Raw genomic sequence first — 15,435 nt, 5'->3', positions numbered from 1 at the left:
GAAATGACATTCATTAAGTGACCTGCAATTTATTTTATTTAATGTAACAGTGGTGAGGCAAGAAGCCCAAACAATTATTGACCATTGCTCATCAAATTAGAAGCTGTTAATATCTCATCGTTGCAGCTCCAAATGTCAAGCTCTTCCTTTTATAGATTATTTTTGCAAAGGCAACAACAAAATAACACTCAGGCTTTACCTGTCCCATTCTCTCTTATGTCCTCAGCTCCATCCATCACTGCTGCTCTTTGATGAGGCTACAGTCAGTAAGACACATGGATGGTCTGCAAGGTGTTTTCCCCGAGCATGTGCTTTAGTATTTGGCAGAAACCGTCAAGACGAGCGGCCGAGCGGCCGAGCGGGGGGTCTGGATGAAATGTAGGAGGATGTTGTGCTGCTCGTATGTGATGCCCATTAGAGTGGCTGCCAGTCACTCTCCTGTAGCTCAGCCATGTCGAGGACACGGGGCTCGGACCGAGCTCCAAGGCTCACGCTGCGTTTGGTATAAAGAGGAGACTGGACAGACTGTAGGGGACGAGGACACTGGCAGCGGCACAGATAAAACAAGTGGGAGAGTTAATGGCAAGAGTCGGGGTAATGCGAGGGTCAGAGTATATGACTAAAGTTGAGACGGGGTTTGTTTGCCCCGGGCTGCAAATGTGAGAGCTGCAGAAGTGAACCTTCAGTGAGCTGAACAGCATGTCTGTTGGGCTGTGATGCCTCTTAGCTACTTCAACGCTGTCGGAGACACACTAACCAGTGAAGCTGGATGTAGCTGCTTTGTTCAAATATGTAACCAGACATGAAAAGATCTGACTTAAATGTTTCTGCTATTGTTACGACTTCACTGTAAATCCATGTGGACATTTGAGGTTTTTTTCTGCACATAGAAAGTTACACACGAGCATTATTTTAGGTTCTCACTGACAATGAGGATTATTTCTGCAGCACGGCTATGAAGTCATGCCACTGTGTGTGTGTGTGTGTGTGTGTGAGAGTAAGCCATAGCAGCTGATATGCGAGCTGGAGCCTGAGCCGCGAGAAAACGCCCCAAATTGCAGTGTCTGCCATGCGCTGAGCCTCCTGCACCAAGACACTGTCTTTTGTTCTCCCCTGCTAGCAGGAGAAGCCTGACAGCTCTGAAATGATCCTCTCTGCTGTTACACACACACACACACACACACTTCTCTATCTCCTTTTAACTCCTCTCCTACACATTTCCCAATTTTTTGTGTGCACACAAAAAAAGACACACACACATATATGCACAAAAACATACACTCATAAACCATCTGTCTCTTTCCTATAGCCTCCATCGTTCCTCCCCACCTCTCGTTTTTTTCTCTCTCCCTGTCTGTCTTTCTCTCTCATTTTTCCTCACTGTCTGGTTGTGAGGATGGCGAATCCCTCATGGATTTCTGCAGGGTATCACCATGGAGACGGGGCTCTGCCACACGTGTCTATAGATCCTTCTGCTGGATAGGGGGCACAGCCAGAGGTGGTGCATCTTGAGTGTGCTCTGTGAGGATAGAGAGAGGCAACAATGAGCTGTGGTGGTGAACAAAAGAGACAGAAATTGGTGTGAGAGACACGGAGTCCTATATATTCTCAAATATGAATATGAAGAAGGTGAAAGGAGGAGGAAAAAGAGCAGATGAGGTTACGATGGGTGAGAACCAGGAGGTGAGAATGTTGAGTGACAGAAGGAGATGATGGGAACAAGAGGAGGCAGAGGGAGCAGCAGCAGCAGCAGCAACAACAGCAGCCTCATCCCTGTGTCAGGGAGACAAATAGCATGTGATGCTAATGACTGGCTAAAGCTTTTGCCCCTGCTGAGAACAGCCGCTAATATGACTGCTAATAAAGGCACCGTGCAACGCTGTCGCATTCCAGCAGTCGCTCAGCTGTCGCCCAAAATGAGCCAAACAGAAGCTGTGCCTCTCCTGCAGCTCCACTCTGCTGCCTCACATTTAAGCTCTGGAGGATCAGGCCCTTCTCTGCACCGTCTCCACAAGCTTTTGCTTCTCTGCATTAAAGGGCCACTTGTTCACAATGTAATAGATTTTGTTTACTCTCAGAGGATTCTTGTAATCCTGCCAATGGGCGACGCTGATAGAAACTTCGAAGGGTGTTGTATATTTTTTTTTCTTCCTCTCCTTGTGCAAAAACCCTGCAGAATTTCTTTTAAACGCCACCTAATTGTTTTTTGGAATTTTAATTGCCAAGTGCATTGTGAGTGGGATGCAGCGCCTGTGATGACGAATGTTGCAGCCAAGGTCACACGGCGCCGGCGCCAGAGAACGTGGGATGGCAGAGCCGCAGAGGCTTCCTGTGGCTTAGTCATCACGGGGGCTCAGGAGCGTCAGGGCAAACACACCTCTCACTGTGTCACAACAGCTTGACAGCTCAGGGACAGGAGGACACCTGAGACCAAAGTTATTGTGTATTCATGCCTCTTAACATGAGTGTGATTACAAGTCATTTGCATAAAAAGGTCTGAGGTTGCTTTAAAGAGCAAGTTTTTTTGTTTTTTTTTTACTATAGGTGCAACACAGTGGAGATTTAAAGCTGCAGTGTGTAACTTTGGCTCCTGATGTTATAATTCATAAACAGAAACAATCAAACATTATTTCTCAGCTGCGTCCTTCATCTGACAACTGGCTCTGTCAAGCAATACTATCAAACCTGACTAAAGCCCCGTTCTCAGTGATGTTAGTCATCAGTAATCATCTGTGTGTAAATAAATATTCCATCATCTCCTGTTTACCAGTAGTTTTCCATGGAGGCGTTATGTTTCAACAAGATATCAAGAAGCAGCGTAGTATGCACACGGCAGGGGGCGGTGCCTAAATCAAGCGCCACGCAGTGTCAGGGAAGTCAGAGTAAAGTTGTTTGCACGTAGCCGGTGCCACGTCGGGGATCACTGGGTCACCCGCCACAGGAGTACATGCCCAGTAAAGGTGATTTATTCCGATTAACTCCTCCCAACTGTGGTACTTTTCACTAAAAACACATGGATGAAAGTTTCTTCAAAGACCAGTTCATCGCGCTTGTTTAGCCTGAATATAAAGAGACTCACTGCATCCCAAAAAGACGACATATTCTCACATTGTGGACATTTGTTTATACTTGAAGGTTTGAAGCACACTCACCTTCTGCTGTCCAGAGTCCTCTCTGTGCACTCCTGACCCCAAATAATGAAGTGCCCACGTCTCGGCTTTTTAAAAGACAATAAAAAAACTATCCACGGCTCAAGTATTTATTATTTTCTATCCATTAGCTGATGTTGCCGCTCAATTATAGTAATTTAAAAAAGAATGATTTATCTGCGTGATTCAGGTGTAGTTACATTAACACCTGTCAGCCGCTCAGCAACACTGTGGCTCAGTGCTCGACAGCAGGAGCTGCTTTAATGTTAAGATAAAGGCAGCGAGGACGGAGAAGACAGTGGGGGGGACACGCTGTGACTATCTGACTTTCCCACACCACTTTTCCCTCTTTCCATCCCTGCTCCCCCCCCCTTTCTACCACTCACCTATCCTCCTCCTCTCCTGCCAGCCCGCCTGCCTTGGCAGCTCCTAACCTGCTGGGACCGGCCCTTGATTTATTTGGAGGGCCCTGGAACGGAGGGGCCAGGATGAGTGGCATTTTAATGTGCTTTTGAGATGTTTGGTCACAAGCATTATTGATCACAGTGCTGCAGCACACACACCGGCCCCTCGCTCACTGTCCCGCAGACCCTCACACTGCCCTGGGGGAGAGGTCTGGCTGTCAGGCAGGGAATGAGTTTCCATGTGGGCTTAGATTAATGAAATAAGGCCCCTGGTTGCAGGGGGTCACACCATTAAGGAATCCCCAGGCTTGGTGAGATTGAGCCTGCCAGGTGACTGGACCCTGACTGACTGATGGACGTGTGGGACCAAAGGAAGAGGAAGAGCGGGAGGAGAGGGGAGGACAGATAGGATATTGGACTGTGGGACATGAGTGAGGGGAAAAGAAGCAGAGGAGTAGAGGGAGCACAAATGGGTTTCTAAGGATGCCGTCCTCCATTAGCACCACACCACGGCAATGAGCCACAAAAGCAGCACTCGCTGAATCACAACAAGCATTTTCTTCCTCTCGCACGCAGCCTTGTGCCATTCATTCATGTCAGGTCTTACTCTTAAGTAGTGCGGGAGCTGGGGAAACATCCAGAGGTTGTAAAAATGGGAGCCAGGGATATTTCACAGTCGAGTGGACATGCCCAAAGCGTCTTTAGCTCTCTCACACACTTAAACACTGGACAGAGGTTTATGTGACGGCCGAGAACTGTCAGCAGACTCTATGTGTGTGTGTCTGTGTGCAAATGTGACGACACAGAGATACACAAATGTACCAGTCGCACACAGTGTTGGAACAGGTAGCAGCTCTGTGAGGTTTCATGAGTGAAATGGATTAAGCCACTTTGATCAACAGCCTGAGCGCATATACAGATTATCAGATTATCAGATTAGGATCTGTCCCCCTGCTGCCGTGGGGTGCTGCAGAATACATTAAAACCAGAGGTGCTTTGGCAAAATTCAATTAATCCAGCTCCACATTCCGGCTCCCTCACAGTCCGCCCCAGACAGCAGGCAGTTGCTGTGTTTAATTCACATCATAACAAGCGTAAATCAGTCTGCAGCCAAGTGTTTCCACAGCACGCGCGGTGACTCTCTGACGCCCGCAGACCAAATGCATGTTACCTAATTACTGGTGACCACAGAAGTGAAGGAAATCAGGAGATTTTTATCCCTTTGTAACTGTTTTCTAGGAGAAATGGAGCATCGCCTTTTATTATAATTACTGGATAGTTAATGAGTATGTAACTCATTAGGGCCGGCTAAGCAAAGCTTAATATTTTGCACTGTGGGATTTTGAGAAACACTGCTTTTGTTGCAGTGAGACGCTCAGTGACGCTGTGACGCTGTGAGTGGATCTAAACATGCAGATGTGGAAATTCACCTGCAACCAGGCAACTATTGGACGACACCAGCTGTCACTCACACTGGTGTCCACTCAAACATCATGTCCTTTATTGTCTGTAATTACTATAAATGGAAGAAAATTGTAAAATTAAATAAAACAAAATGTAATTGACTTCATGTACTATTGGAGAAGAGCTGAAACTAGCGCTTGAAACCGTTGACTCTCCAGAGAGCACGGTTACTGACATTAGAAATCAAGTGAGAAGTGAAGTAGGCTCATTTTCCCATTGACTTCCATTAAAACTGTTCTTTTTTTTGCCCCCTGGTGGTTAACTGCTACTTTTGCTCTTCTTTCTGGGCTTCACTTTTCAAACTGAAAGACACATGTCCTTTTCTTTGATGACCAGGTGAGGCTAACAGCTAATGGCTGCCCTCTTCTCTCTCCTTTGCAGTGCGTATGGCTGCCCTCTGGCCAAGAAGAGGAAGAGTCTAGACAGACAAACCCTGGAAACGTCCCCGAAGAGGAGCTCCTACCTAGATGACATGGACAACTCCACAATGGAGGAATGCTATGAGACAGACGCAACGGAGGAGATGGACGAAAGGGAGGAAGAGGAGGAAGACGGTGCTGTAGAGGAGGAGGAGGAGGAAGAAGAAGGGCAGGTGGAAGAGGAAGAGGAGGAGGTGGAAGGCTACATGGACTACAACATGGAGCAGATGGAGCACGAAGACGGGGAAGTAGAGAGAGGTGATGGAGATGGGGATGACGAGGACGAGGAGGAGGAGGAGGAGGTAGAGGTGGAGCAAGAAGAGGAGGAGGAGGGTGATGAGGACAGAGTGGAGGAGGCGGAGGAGGAGGAAGCGGTAGAGGAAGTGGACTATGAAGAGGAAGAGGATGTAGAGCAGAGTCAAGGGCAAGGTGAGAACAATGTTCCCATCACATTTCACGTGACACCATGGACCAATGTTTTTAGGAAATCTGTTAATTCACCTTTTCTGAGGAAGATCGAATTCTTTCTCAGCCTCTTTGAGACTTTCTTTGGTCACAATGTTTCATCTGGACAAAATCAGACATGAAATGATCATTTTATGAAGGGTTCTGTGTTTTGTTTTTTTTGGCTTGTCCCGGTAACATCCTGGAGTCTCCTCCGGTTGCCTGGCAACTGTCAGCTGAGCCAAGTAATATTTTGGCACATGACCGTCCCTAAAACAGAAAAATTGTTTTTACACTTTGGGTTTTCTGCAAACGAGATATAATATTAATTAAGGAGCATTTAGTTTCCTGCAGACAGCGCGGTTAGCTGCGTCCTGTCTTTGTGCTCAGCTAGGCTAAGTGAGGGTGTTACTTTCTCGTCTAAATCTCTGCCAAAAAATCATGTTGAACAAACCCTTTAAATATTCATTATTTTGTTTAAAAATGGTTCCTAATATTCTCCACATTCAGTTGTTGGCAGCTGAACTTGATGTTCAAACACATGAATGAGAGAATGCACTTAACACTGGCTGAAGCTAAACAATGGAGATAACACGTACTTACTTTACTGCTAATGTGGTCTAAACCTTAAACAAGCTGGAGGAGACAGTAGAGCTGGATAATATGGCCAAAAACATTATTACCAAATTTCAAAACATTCAAAATCAATAATTATTGTTGGTAAGGTGCCAGATAATTAAAGATTTAGTTATGCTCCTGAAGAAACCAGTTCAAACACTTAGAATGATGTGTTTGCTGCGTGCATGAATATGACATTAATATACAGAATAATAAACCTTTTCTTTTATGTTGATGAGAAAAAGAAAAACATACAGGAACAGAAACACAAGCATGATTTTAAGCTTGGTTGTGTTCGTATTTAGGTTTTAATGATTTAAATTAGAGTTTCCTGGATTTCTCAGAGAATGTAAAAAAACACACGTAGGAATTTTACTAATGACAAAAATCTATTGAGAATGACGGTTAAAATAAATAAATGCGAATTATCTGGCGAATCTCAGGAATATTAAATGTGTCGACAGCGCTGCTGCATACCAGCAAAGTTAAATAAAACAGTAAAATTACCGGCTATTTTTCCAAAAACTCTCGCCCCATATGTTACTTTCCACAACCCCCGCACACCCCAGCCTCACCCTGACGTGCCCAACACCAGATTTGGCAGGTTTCTCTCCAGCAGATTCTTCTTTGCATCACGATTGAACCTGACAGTGCCTTCAAGTCCAATTAAGAGTGAAGCTCTGAGAGAGGAGTGCGTTAACCCTGTGAGCGTAAGCTCTACCCACCCGGAGTGGATGTGGCATCTCGGCAGCCACGCTGGCTTTTTCCTCGCAGACGAGATGTGAGAACATCTCCACAGACTGGTGTTCATTATCGCCCACAGATGAGACCTTCCCCTTCACTCCGACACAGTGGACTCTGCAGCCTGTCGACAGCCCTATTTTTATGGGTAGTAGCAGATTACATGCACATGATTCACTGAGCTCTATAATAATTAGGATGTTTACCTGATGCACAGTAAAAAAAAGGATGTCACAGCATTTTAATCTGCAGTGTTTCCATCACGAAAGGCAGAAAACTGGTTCCATATGCATCGTAATCATGTCGCTGGGCAGATTCCAACCTAAATGTCATAGAGGTGACGTTGTGAAGCGTCTGTGTGTGTGTCTCCAAAATCCAGAGACAGTTCAGGGCAGGACAGTCTCTCTGTTCCCTCCTCGGTTATTATGGACCCTGATTGTTCCTCTAAATACTTTCCTGAGCCATGTTTCATACTTACATACGCCTCTCATCGTCAAAGTAAGTGTCTGGAAAGTGTGTAATAGTGTGCACATATAGCAGAGTATCAAAGGTCAGTAGTATTTGTGTAGTCTAAGCTTTAAGATTGTTTTTTGTAAGTTTTTGTATTTGATGAAGTTTAAAATGACAGAAAACGGCACCGTCTGGTCCCATCGTTGCTAGTTTTTTGTCGTTTGATTTGCTTGTACCCAGCAGAAGTGAAACTCTCTTATTTGCTGTGTGTGGGCCTCCAGGTTCATTTCCTCTCCAGGAATGTAAGTGGCAGGAGCGATTTGCTCATGGTTGCTCAGGGCGGAAATGTGAAAGGAGAGATTGGAAGTGCTCCAGGAGTGAGTGCTTGAAATTACTGACAGAAGAGGTTCAGTAACCTTTTGCAGCCTGTCAGAATCAATTAGGCAATGAAAGGAATTCTAAAGATACTGATGATTGAATGAAAAAAAGAACTTCAGCAGCAGACGATGAATAGCCGTGGACCGGGGTTCATCGTGTGGTAGATGGAACGCCACATCAGCTCATTGATTTTAGATTTTCCTCTCTCTAATTCAAAGGTTTTCTCACAATATTTTGACTTTAGCTGCTCAACATTGAAGAAAATCTGATCTCATTTGCAACTATTTATAGACGTCTGTAATAATTTAAGGCCTGTGAATATCACTCAGTGAAGTGAGGCAGGACATTATCCAGATACAGTCCAATGTTCAACGTCTCTGGCACGTTACCAACCAACTATATTTAACTTCCTGTGCTGATTCACAATTCAGAACAAGAGCTGCTGTTAAGACTCTCAAAGTAAATTATTAGGGGAAGCAAAGAGTTCCTTATCCAATTTAGATGGACCAAGCCCAGAAATCTGATTTACCAGTAAAATAGAATGATGGAAATGAAATTACAAGATGTTTGTTCTTTCTTTCCAGCAGAGGACGATCAGATGAGCGGCGGTGAGGGGGGCGAGGGCGTCGGGGGAGGCGGCAGCAGCAGCGCCAAGTCTGGCCCGGCGACAGAGAAGGACGGCAACAACAACGAAGAGTACGAGAACTACGACGAACTCGTGGCCAAGTCGCTCCTGAACCTGGGGAAGATCGCCGAAGACGCCGCCAACCGCGCCATGACGGAATCTGAGATGAACAGCAACTCCTCCAACAGTGCCGAGGAAGAGGAGGAGGAGGAGGAGGAGGAGGAGGAGGAAGAAGAGGAAGAGGAGGAGGACGATGAAGAGGAGGAGGAAGAGGAAGACGAGGACGAGGAAGAGGACGAGGAAGAGGAAGTGGATGAAAGACAGAGGCCTGATCTGAGTTTGGATGTGGACAGCGACGTGGTGCGTGAGACGGTGGACTCCCTCAAACTGTTGGCACAAGGTCACGGCGCCGTGTTGTCGGACAATTTAGACGGACAGGAGTTTGAGGACGGTTCTGCCGGGACCCGGGGCGACGGCGGCTGTCCTCTGAACGGTGGGAACGCGCACAACGGTGCTAATGGACAGCATAAGACCACCGGTAACGGACAGACGGACAACAGCGAGGAGGAAGTGTGTCTGAGCAGTCTGGAGTGCCTACGGAACCAATGCTTCGACCTCGCGCGGAAGCTATGCGAAACAAAGTCCACTGACAGAAACGGTCCGGCCCAGGAAAGTCACTTCCTGTGCGGGAACCCCAATCAGCAGCCGCAGCACCATGGCTACTCAGAGTTCCACCACTGCCAGGACGACAGGCGGACACTTGACAGGAACTATTCAGACATGGACAATCTCATGAAGCTGGAGGAGCAGCTGAGCCCGCGCTCCAAAGCCTTCTCCAGCTGTGCGCAGGACGACCGCTATCACATCAACCACCGGGACTTCGACGAGGACACCGCCTCGGTGACGTCGGACCGATCAGAAGAAGTGTTTGACATGACAAAGGGGAACCTGTCCCTGCTGGAGAAGGCCATCGCACTAGAGTCGGAGCGCGCCAAGGCCATGCGGGATAAAATGGCGGCCGAGGCTGCCAGGAGAGACGGCGTGAGGTACAACCATGAAGACCACGGCCCGCGGCACGGTTATGGCGTTGAGCGTAAAGCCCGCCTGCCTGATGGACTGAAGAAGCCTTTCTACCATAAAGGTGAGTGGGACACACAACAGGAGCCGTGTGCCGCGAACACATATTTACTCCGTTTTAAAAGCTCAGGTAAAGTGTTTATCTGCTTCTGTGTTGCATTATATCTGACCTGCGCTGGAGATGAGACGGCCCACATGCATTCTGGGAATTTCACTGTAACCCCAGGACAAGCTTTTTTCAGCCAATTTGGAAACTCGCATCTTGGTAGCAGCAGGAGCGGCAGCAGCAGCTTATGTTGTTAAAATAGGGCAGCATGGAAACATCAGAGAGTCGGCTTGTCAGGCGTAAGTAATGGCAATCTGCACGGCCTGTTAGGACCGCAAATCTCATCCCCGCGATGCAGCTCGGGGGAAAGCTGCCTATTTTTAAACTCGGGAAAAGCACTTGGGAGAGAAAGCGACCAAACCTCCTGTATTTTGTCAAAATAAAAATAATATTCATTCTTTTTTTTAATGGATGACCTGACGTTCAGATAAATGACTTCATTCATTCATAATACAGAGACACACGTGTGTTTGTGTTGTTATGTGTGTTTTTGAAAAGTCTTGAAATATGACTTTAAAGCTTTTAAGTTTGGGGGAAGTGGAAATGTTGGCGTTCTGACAAAAGGTAAACGAGAACGGAAAGAGGATTTTCATAAAGTCGTGAAAATGGTGGATAAAGCAGATGACGGACGTGTGTGTGGAATGATGAGGGAACAACTTTACTCCACTGAGTGTGAGAAGCAAAGATGGCGACTGGAGGTCGACTGATGTGGTTTTTCTCTGCCAGTTTTTAGAAATCAGGACAGCAGATGGCTGATGTTTAATGCAGATTTTTTTTGGCCCATATATTACCAACAAAACCAATGGTTTGTCTCTCCAGTAACATGTGTGTCTGTATGTCAGTGCAACTATAGTTACTATAGTAATATTAATAGTATTATTATTATTATTATTATTATTATTATTATTATAATAGTGAAGCATGAAACAGGTCCTCAAAGAGCTGAACTTTGTCAAGTATTAGACATTTATCCAGTTTCCAAGAACAAAAGTGTGTAACAGTACAGTAGATGATCAAACAATATCTAATAATGGATCAATTAATTGGCCCATGGATTACTCTAGTCCTCCTTCTATGACGTCAGTAGCAGCAGTGAAATATGTTCACTTTCTTTTACCAAATCTTTGAAAATTAGACTTTTACAGCACATTCTTGTGTCCATAGGTTTTCATTAGTGTACACTAGAGTGTGTGATTGTGTACCTGTGGAGCAGACACAGAAACATTACACTGGCATTTACAGTGGTCCCTCACTTAACTCTTAATTGTCCCTCACATCGTGTCCTTCACCGCGGCGGGAGGATTTCAGGTGAGAGCAACAAATGAGAGCGCGCTCGTTCACAGCAGGGGCTACATATTGCCCCCTAAATGCCACACAACTCACATCTGCTGTGCCGTATATTGCAACTTAAATGCCACGCAAATGTTAAGTCAGAGAGCCGTCCGTTGCCCCCGTGTCTGACTAATGTTGGAATAATAAGAGGATGTGAGACAGTTGTGGCGAGATAGCATCTTTCCCCCCGGGGCAGGACGGTGGCAGACTCTCGTTGACCAGCGTGCTTGTGTGTGATTTTTAAAAACAGAACATGGCAGTGGGTGGGGTTATGTGCGTGTATGTGTGTGTGTGTGAAACATGAGGCTAAGATGAAAATTGAACAGTATCAGAATGAGCGATAACGAACGACAGGGCCACTGACTACACATTAATTACCCAGAGACGCTATGGTAATGGGGGCCATTTGCTATGCAAAGCGCAGACCGTCCCCAGCCACAATCAATATCCCCTGCTTTCTAATATGCCTTCCACTTGGCTGCCTCCACTCCCTGCGATGGGAACGCGGCCCACAGAATGCACAGTCATCACGTGTGTGTGTGTGTGTGTGTGTGTGTGTAATAACGAGTTCTTCCTCTACGTGAGATTCCTCTGCCTTTCATTGGCTCCGGTGCCAGACAGAAGAGACGTGACACGGCAATATGGCACCAAACTCATGTGCCCCTAACATGACATAGATACACGACAGCCACAGAAGATAATGAGGTGCTTTTTCTTTTCCCTGATTAATGAGACAAGGGATTTCATTTGGTGACTCGCTTGTAAATGTACGAGGAGGTGTGCGCCATGCAAGCTCTTCATTTCATCCTTCACTCAATTATTCTTCTTTCTGCAGCATCTGGGTTTGCTTTGGCACAAACGACTCAATATTTTAAATAAACTCCCGTAATCAAAGATATCAGAGGCCGTTATTGGATTTTTATCGATTTTTTCCCCCCTATGAGATGCCAATATGCATCTCATCCTACACATGCCATTGGTTGTTGACAGTACGAAGAATCCTTGACCTTGTGTGAAAGTGAAGGAGGTTTTTTTGTGTAAGTGTGTGGTTGCATTCGCAGAAACAGTGCCAGTTGGCACAGCTCAGCATCTCAGCAACATATCTGACCTGGGTTTGGGTGAAACAGGAGAGTCAAGTTTTAGAAAGGGAAAGACAATCTCATCCGGGGCGCGTGTGTGTGTGTGTGTGTGTGTGTGTGTGTGTGTGTGTGCACATTTTGGACCATTATTGTCCAAAAAAAAGTAGAGGAAGGAATGACTTTAATTAAGAGAAGTAAGATAAGTTCTTATCTTAAGCTGGATCAGAAAATGAAATCCTTGCTTAAGTTCACCTGCACTGTCAGTGAGCTCACTCCATTTTATCTGATCATTAAAGCAATAAATAACCGCCGATATCAAGCAAAATCTACATCAATTTAAAATCTATGTGCTTACAATAAGGCTGTAGGTTTGGTTTCAGATATATGAATTCAGAGCAGCCATAATACTGCAAAATGCTTATGAAAAATTCAGGAAATGGTGTTTTTAAAATGCAGGAAATAACATTTTCTGCGTTTTAAATATGAATTTAAGAAATAACAATTTGTCATGGGAAATAGCGAGGAATGCGACGTAAATTGCTGTATTACTGAGACACGAGCTGTACTTAAAGTCACATTTAGCTTTCATTGTGGACGTTCTCACTAAAGGAGCGCTGCCATATCTAATATTTATGAGCGTTTCGTGTGCTGTTTTGAGGACAATTCTCGCTGTAAATAAAGTTATGACCTAAGTGTTTTAAATGAAGTGTTGCAGCCAAAACCTCCATCAATCACAGTCAAGATGCCTTTGAACAGAGAGTCCGGAAATCACTCGAGGTTGAGACGCTGAGTCCAAATGTTATATTCACTGGCTTATTATTAGCTATATTCATTTGTAACGTTTCAGTTTCGTGCTGCTTTTACTTCACGACGATAAAAATCCTTAAACTCTGTGACGATGTGGAGAATGTGTCATCAGCTCACTCTGCACCTTTGTGTTCGCAGACGCTTCTCGTGCCGACAAGAAGGAGAGCCGGTGTCCGACACCGGGCTGTGACGGCACCGGTCATGTGACCGGCCTGTACCCGCATCATCGGAGCCTGTCTGGCTGTCCGCACAAAGACAGGGTGCCGCCAGAAAGTAAGCATATCACTCACACATAGATCCAGACCTGGATGTCCAGGAACCAGCATGTGTCCTGTGACCGCTGCTGTGTGTGTGTGTGTGTGTGTGCAGTGAAGGGTCACACTGGTCTCTCGTGGCCTTTTGCATGACGTCATGGATGTGCTTGTTGATCGCCTGCCTCACGTGTCGTGGTGATGAAGCGGCAAATGAAGCCGACTGATGGGTGTGATGGTCAAGAGCTGTCAATCAGTGGTTCCCTTGGCTGCATGAGGCCTTCTGTCTCTCTCCTCCGCTACATGACCGTGACAGGGGATTCCTTATGTGTGCTGCATGCTTCTGTTTGGTCAGTGCATGAATGGCTAATAAAAAAAAAGTCTGATTGTCTGTGCCCTGTACCCATTCATTTATTTGTGTTCCTTTGCGTTATATTGAAGAGAAAAGCAGTATTATATTTTGAAACTACAGCACAGATCAAGTGAAGTGGTGATAAACATTAGCCTTGACTAGGGAGTGACTCTTTCCCTCTGAAAATTCACCCTGGCTATTTAGTCTCGCTCACCTCCTGCAAACTTCTCAATAAAAAGCCCCTTTACATGTTTCATTAACTGCGGCGTGCAAATCAAGTAGTGATCTGCCGTGACCCCGGACTGCAATCAGCATAAAAGAGGGTTTTAATAATGGCGGAAAAATGAGTTCTCATCAAAGGACGGCGTGTAAAGACCATCTGTGTCACAGACGACTCGCACAAAGGCCAAGAACCTGAGACGCTCTTGTCTCTCCCAAATTTCAAATGACTTTAAGCGTGTGACCTTGCCGGGGATGGAGAGTCCCAAAATGGAATTTGGAAAGGGCTTGAATTGATTGTCACTGGAGATTTTGGAATATGATGTCTGTGTTTATCCTCCTGTTCCTCACTTTTGTTGATTGGGCCGACTTTTGGGGGAAAATGATCCGGTGAGGTCTTTCATCACCTTCAGTCCAACAAGTACAAAAGAGGGTTTACAGTGAAACACACTCTGTGTTGTTACTTTATTAAAAGTTGATTTCACGACTCATGACACCTTCTTTTCATCCTTTCATCGCGCTGCAGAAATAACTACATAATATCACTGTCTTATTTCTCTGAAAACGGATCTAAATCTGGATGCATGTGCACACATGTAAGCGAACGAGACGCACGGATCTCAAAGAATATACACTGAATATGATCTTTCTTCACAGTTTCAGTGTTTCTAAATCTGTTGCATATGTCACAGACGCAGCACGTCCATGGCTCCATTCGTTTATTTTATCATTCATTCATTCATTCAGTCTACTGCTTTATCCTCCACCTGAGGGTTAATCCCAGCTGAGAGTGAAAGGCGGGGTGCAGCGCACACAGCTAACCGTTCACACCTACTCTCAATTTAGTGTCTAATTAACCTGTGCATGGTTCTGGACTGTGGGAGAAACCCACAGAAAACCCACAGAACATGCGACAGAACATGCGACAGAACATAGACACAGACATACAGAATATTCAAAGATTAAAAAACAATTACGTGTCAGGATTGCAACAGTGATTGCTTTTAGGAATGAAAGCGGTGCATTTATTGAGAGAGGGAGGAGAGTTGTGTGAAACCGTGTCGTCAGCCAATCACAGTGTTTCTGTGGACAGTGATCGTCGCTGCACAAACACTTTGAAGCCAGAGATGAGTAGTTGTCACACATGGGAGAGCCTGCAGGGCAAAGTCAGCCTCTCTCTCTCACACACACTCTCTCTCTCTCCCCCTATTAACACATTTACTGGCCTGAATGGACGATGTATTATTAATGGATTCATTTAATTGGGAAATCACACAGTGTAGCCAGACTCTTCATTGGGAAACGTGAAAAATGACAATTAAATTCCATGTAAAATTCATTCATTCCCGTTGTGTTTGCTCACTGCAGTGATTCGATCCCGGTCTTTGTTTTGCCGTTAAAGTCCTGACATTAAATGTGACACGTTTGCCTTGTGTTAGCTTTAGATTGGGCTGTATGTGCTGCGTGAATCAGGCCTGTCTCCAAGCAGAAGGCTGGGCAGCAGCGAGATATGCATAATG

The 15,435-nt window shown here is 45.5% G+C and overlaps 1 protein-coding gene across 4 annotated transcripts in view; it reads left to right on the top strand.

Moving 5' to 3' along the window:
• myt1lb (myelin transcription factor 1-like, b) overlaps window positions 1-15,435 on the top strand; it is a 91,981-nt gene that overhangs the window by 54,815 nt on the left and 21,731 nt on the right. For all 4 annotated transcript variants that reach the window (XM_058615418.1, XM_058615417.1, XM_058615419.1 and 1 more), the window contains exons 5-7: window positions 5,399-5,865; window positions 8,652-9,833; window positions 13,232-13,366. In XM_058615418.1, coding sequence (XP_058471401.1) covers window positions 5,399-5,865; window positions 8,652-9,833; window positions 13,232-13,366 — 1,784 coding nt within the window. The remainder of the gene's footprint in view (window positions 1-5,398; window positions 5,866-8,651; window positions 9,834-13,231; window positions 13,367-15,435) is intronic.

This window comes from Solea solea, chromosome 18 (genome assembly GCF_958295425.1).
Source record: "Solea solea chromosome 18, fSolSol10.1, whole genome shotgun sequence".
NCBI classification, from domain to species: domain Eukaryota; kingdom Metazoa; phylum Chordata; class Actinopteri; order Pleuronectiformes; family Soleidae; genus Solea; species Solea solea.
This window is presented reverse-complemented; position numbering and strand designations above follow the sequence as displayed.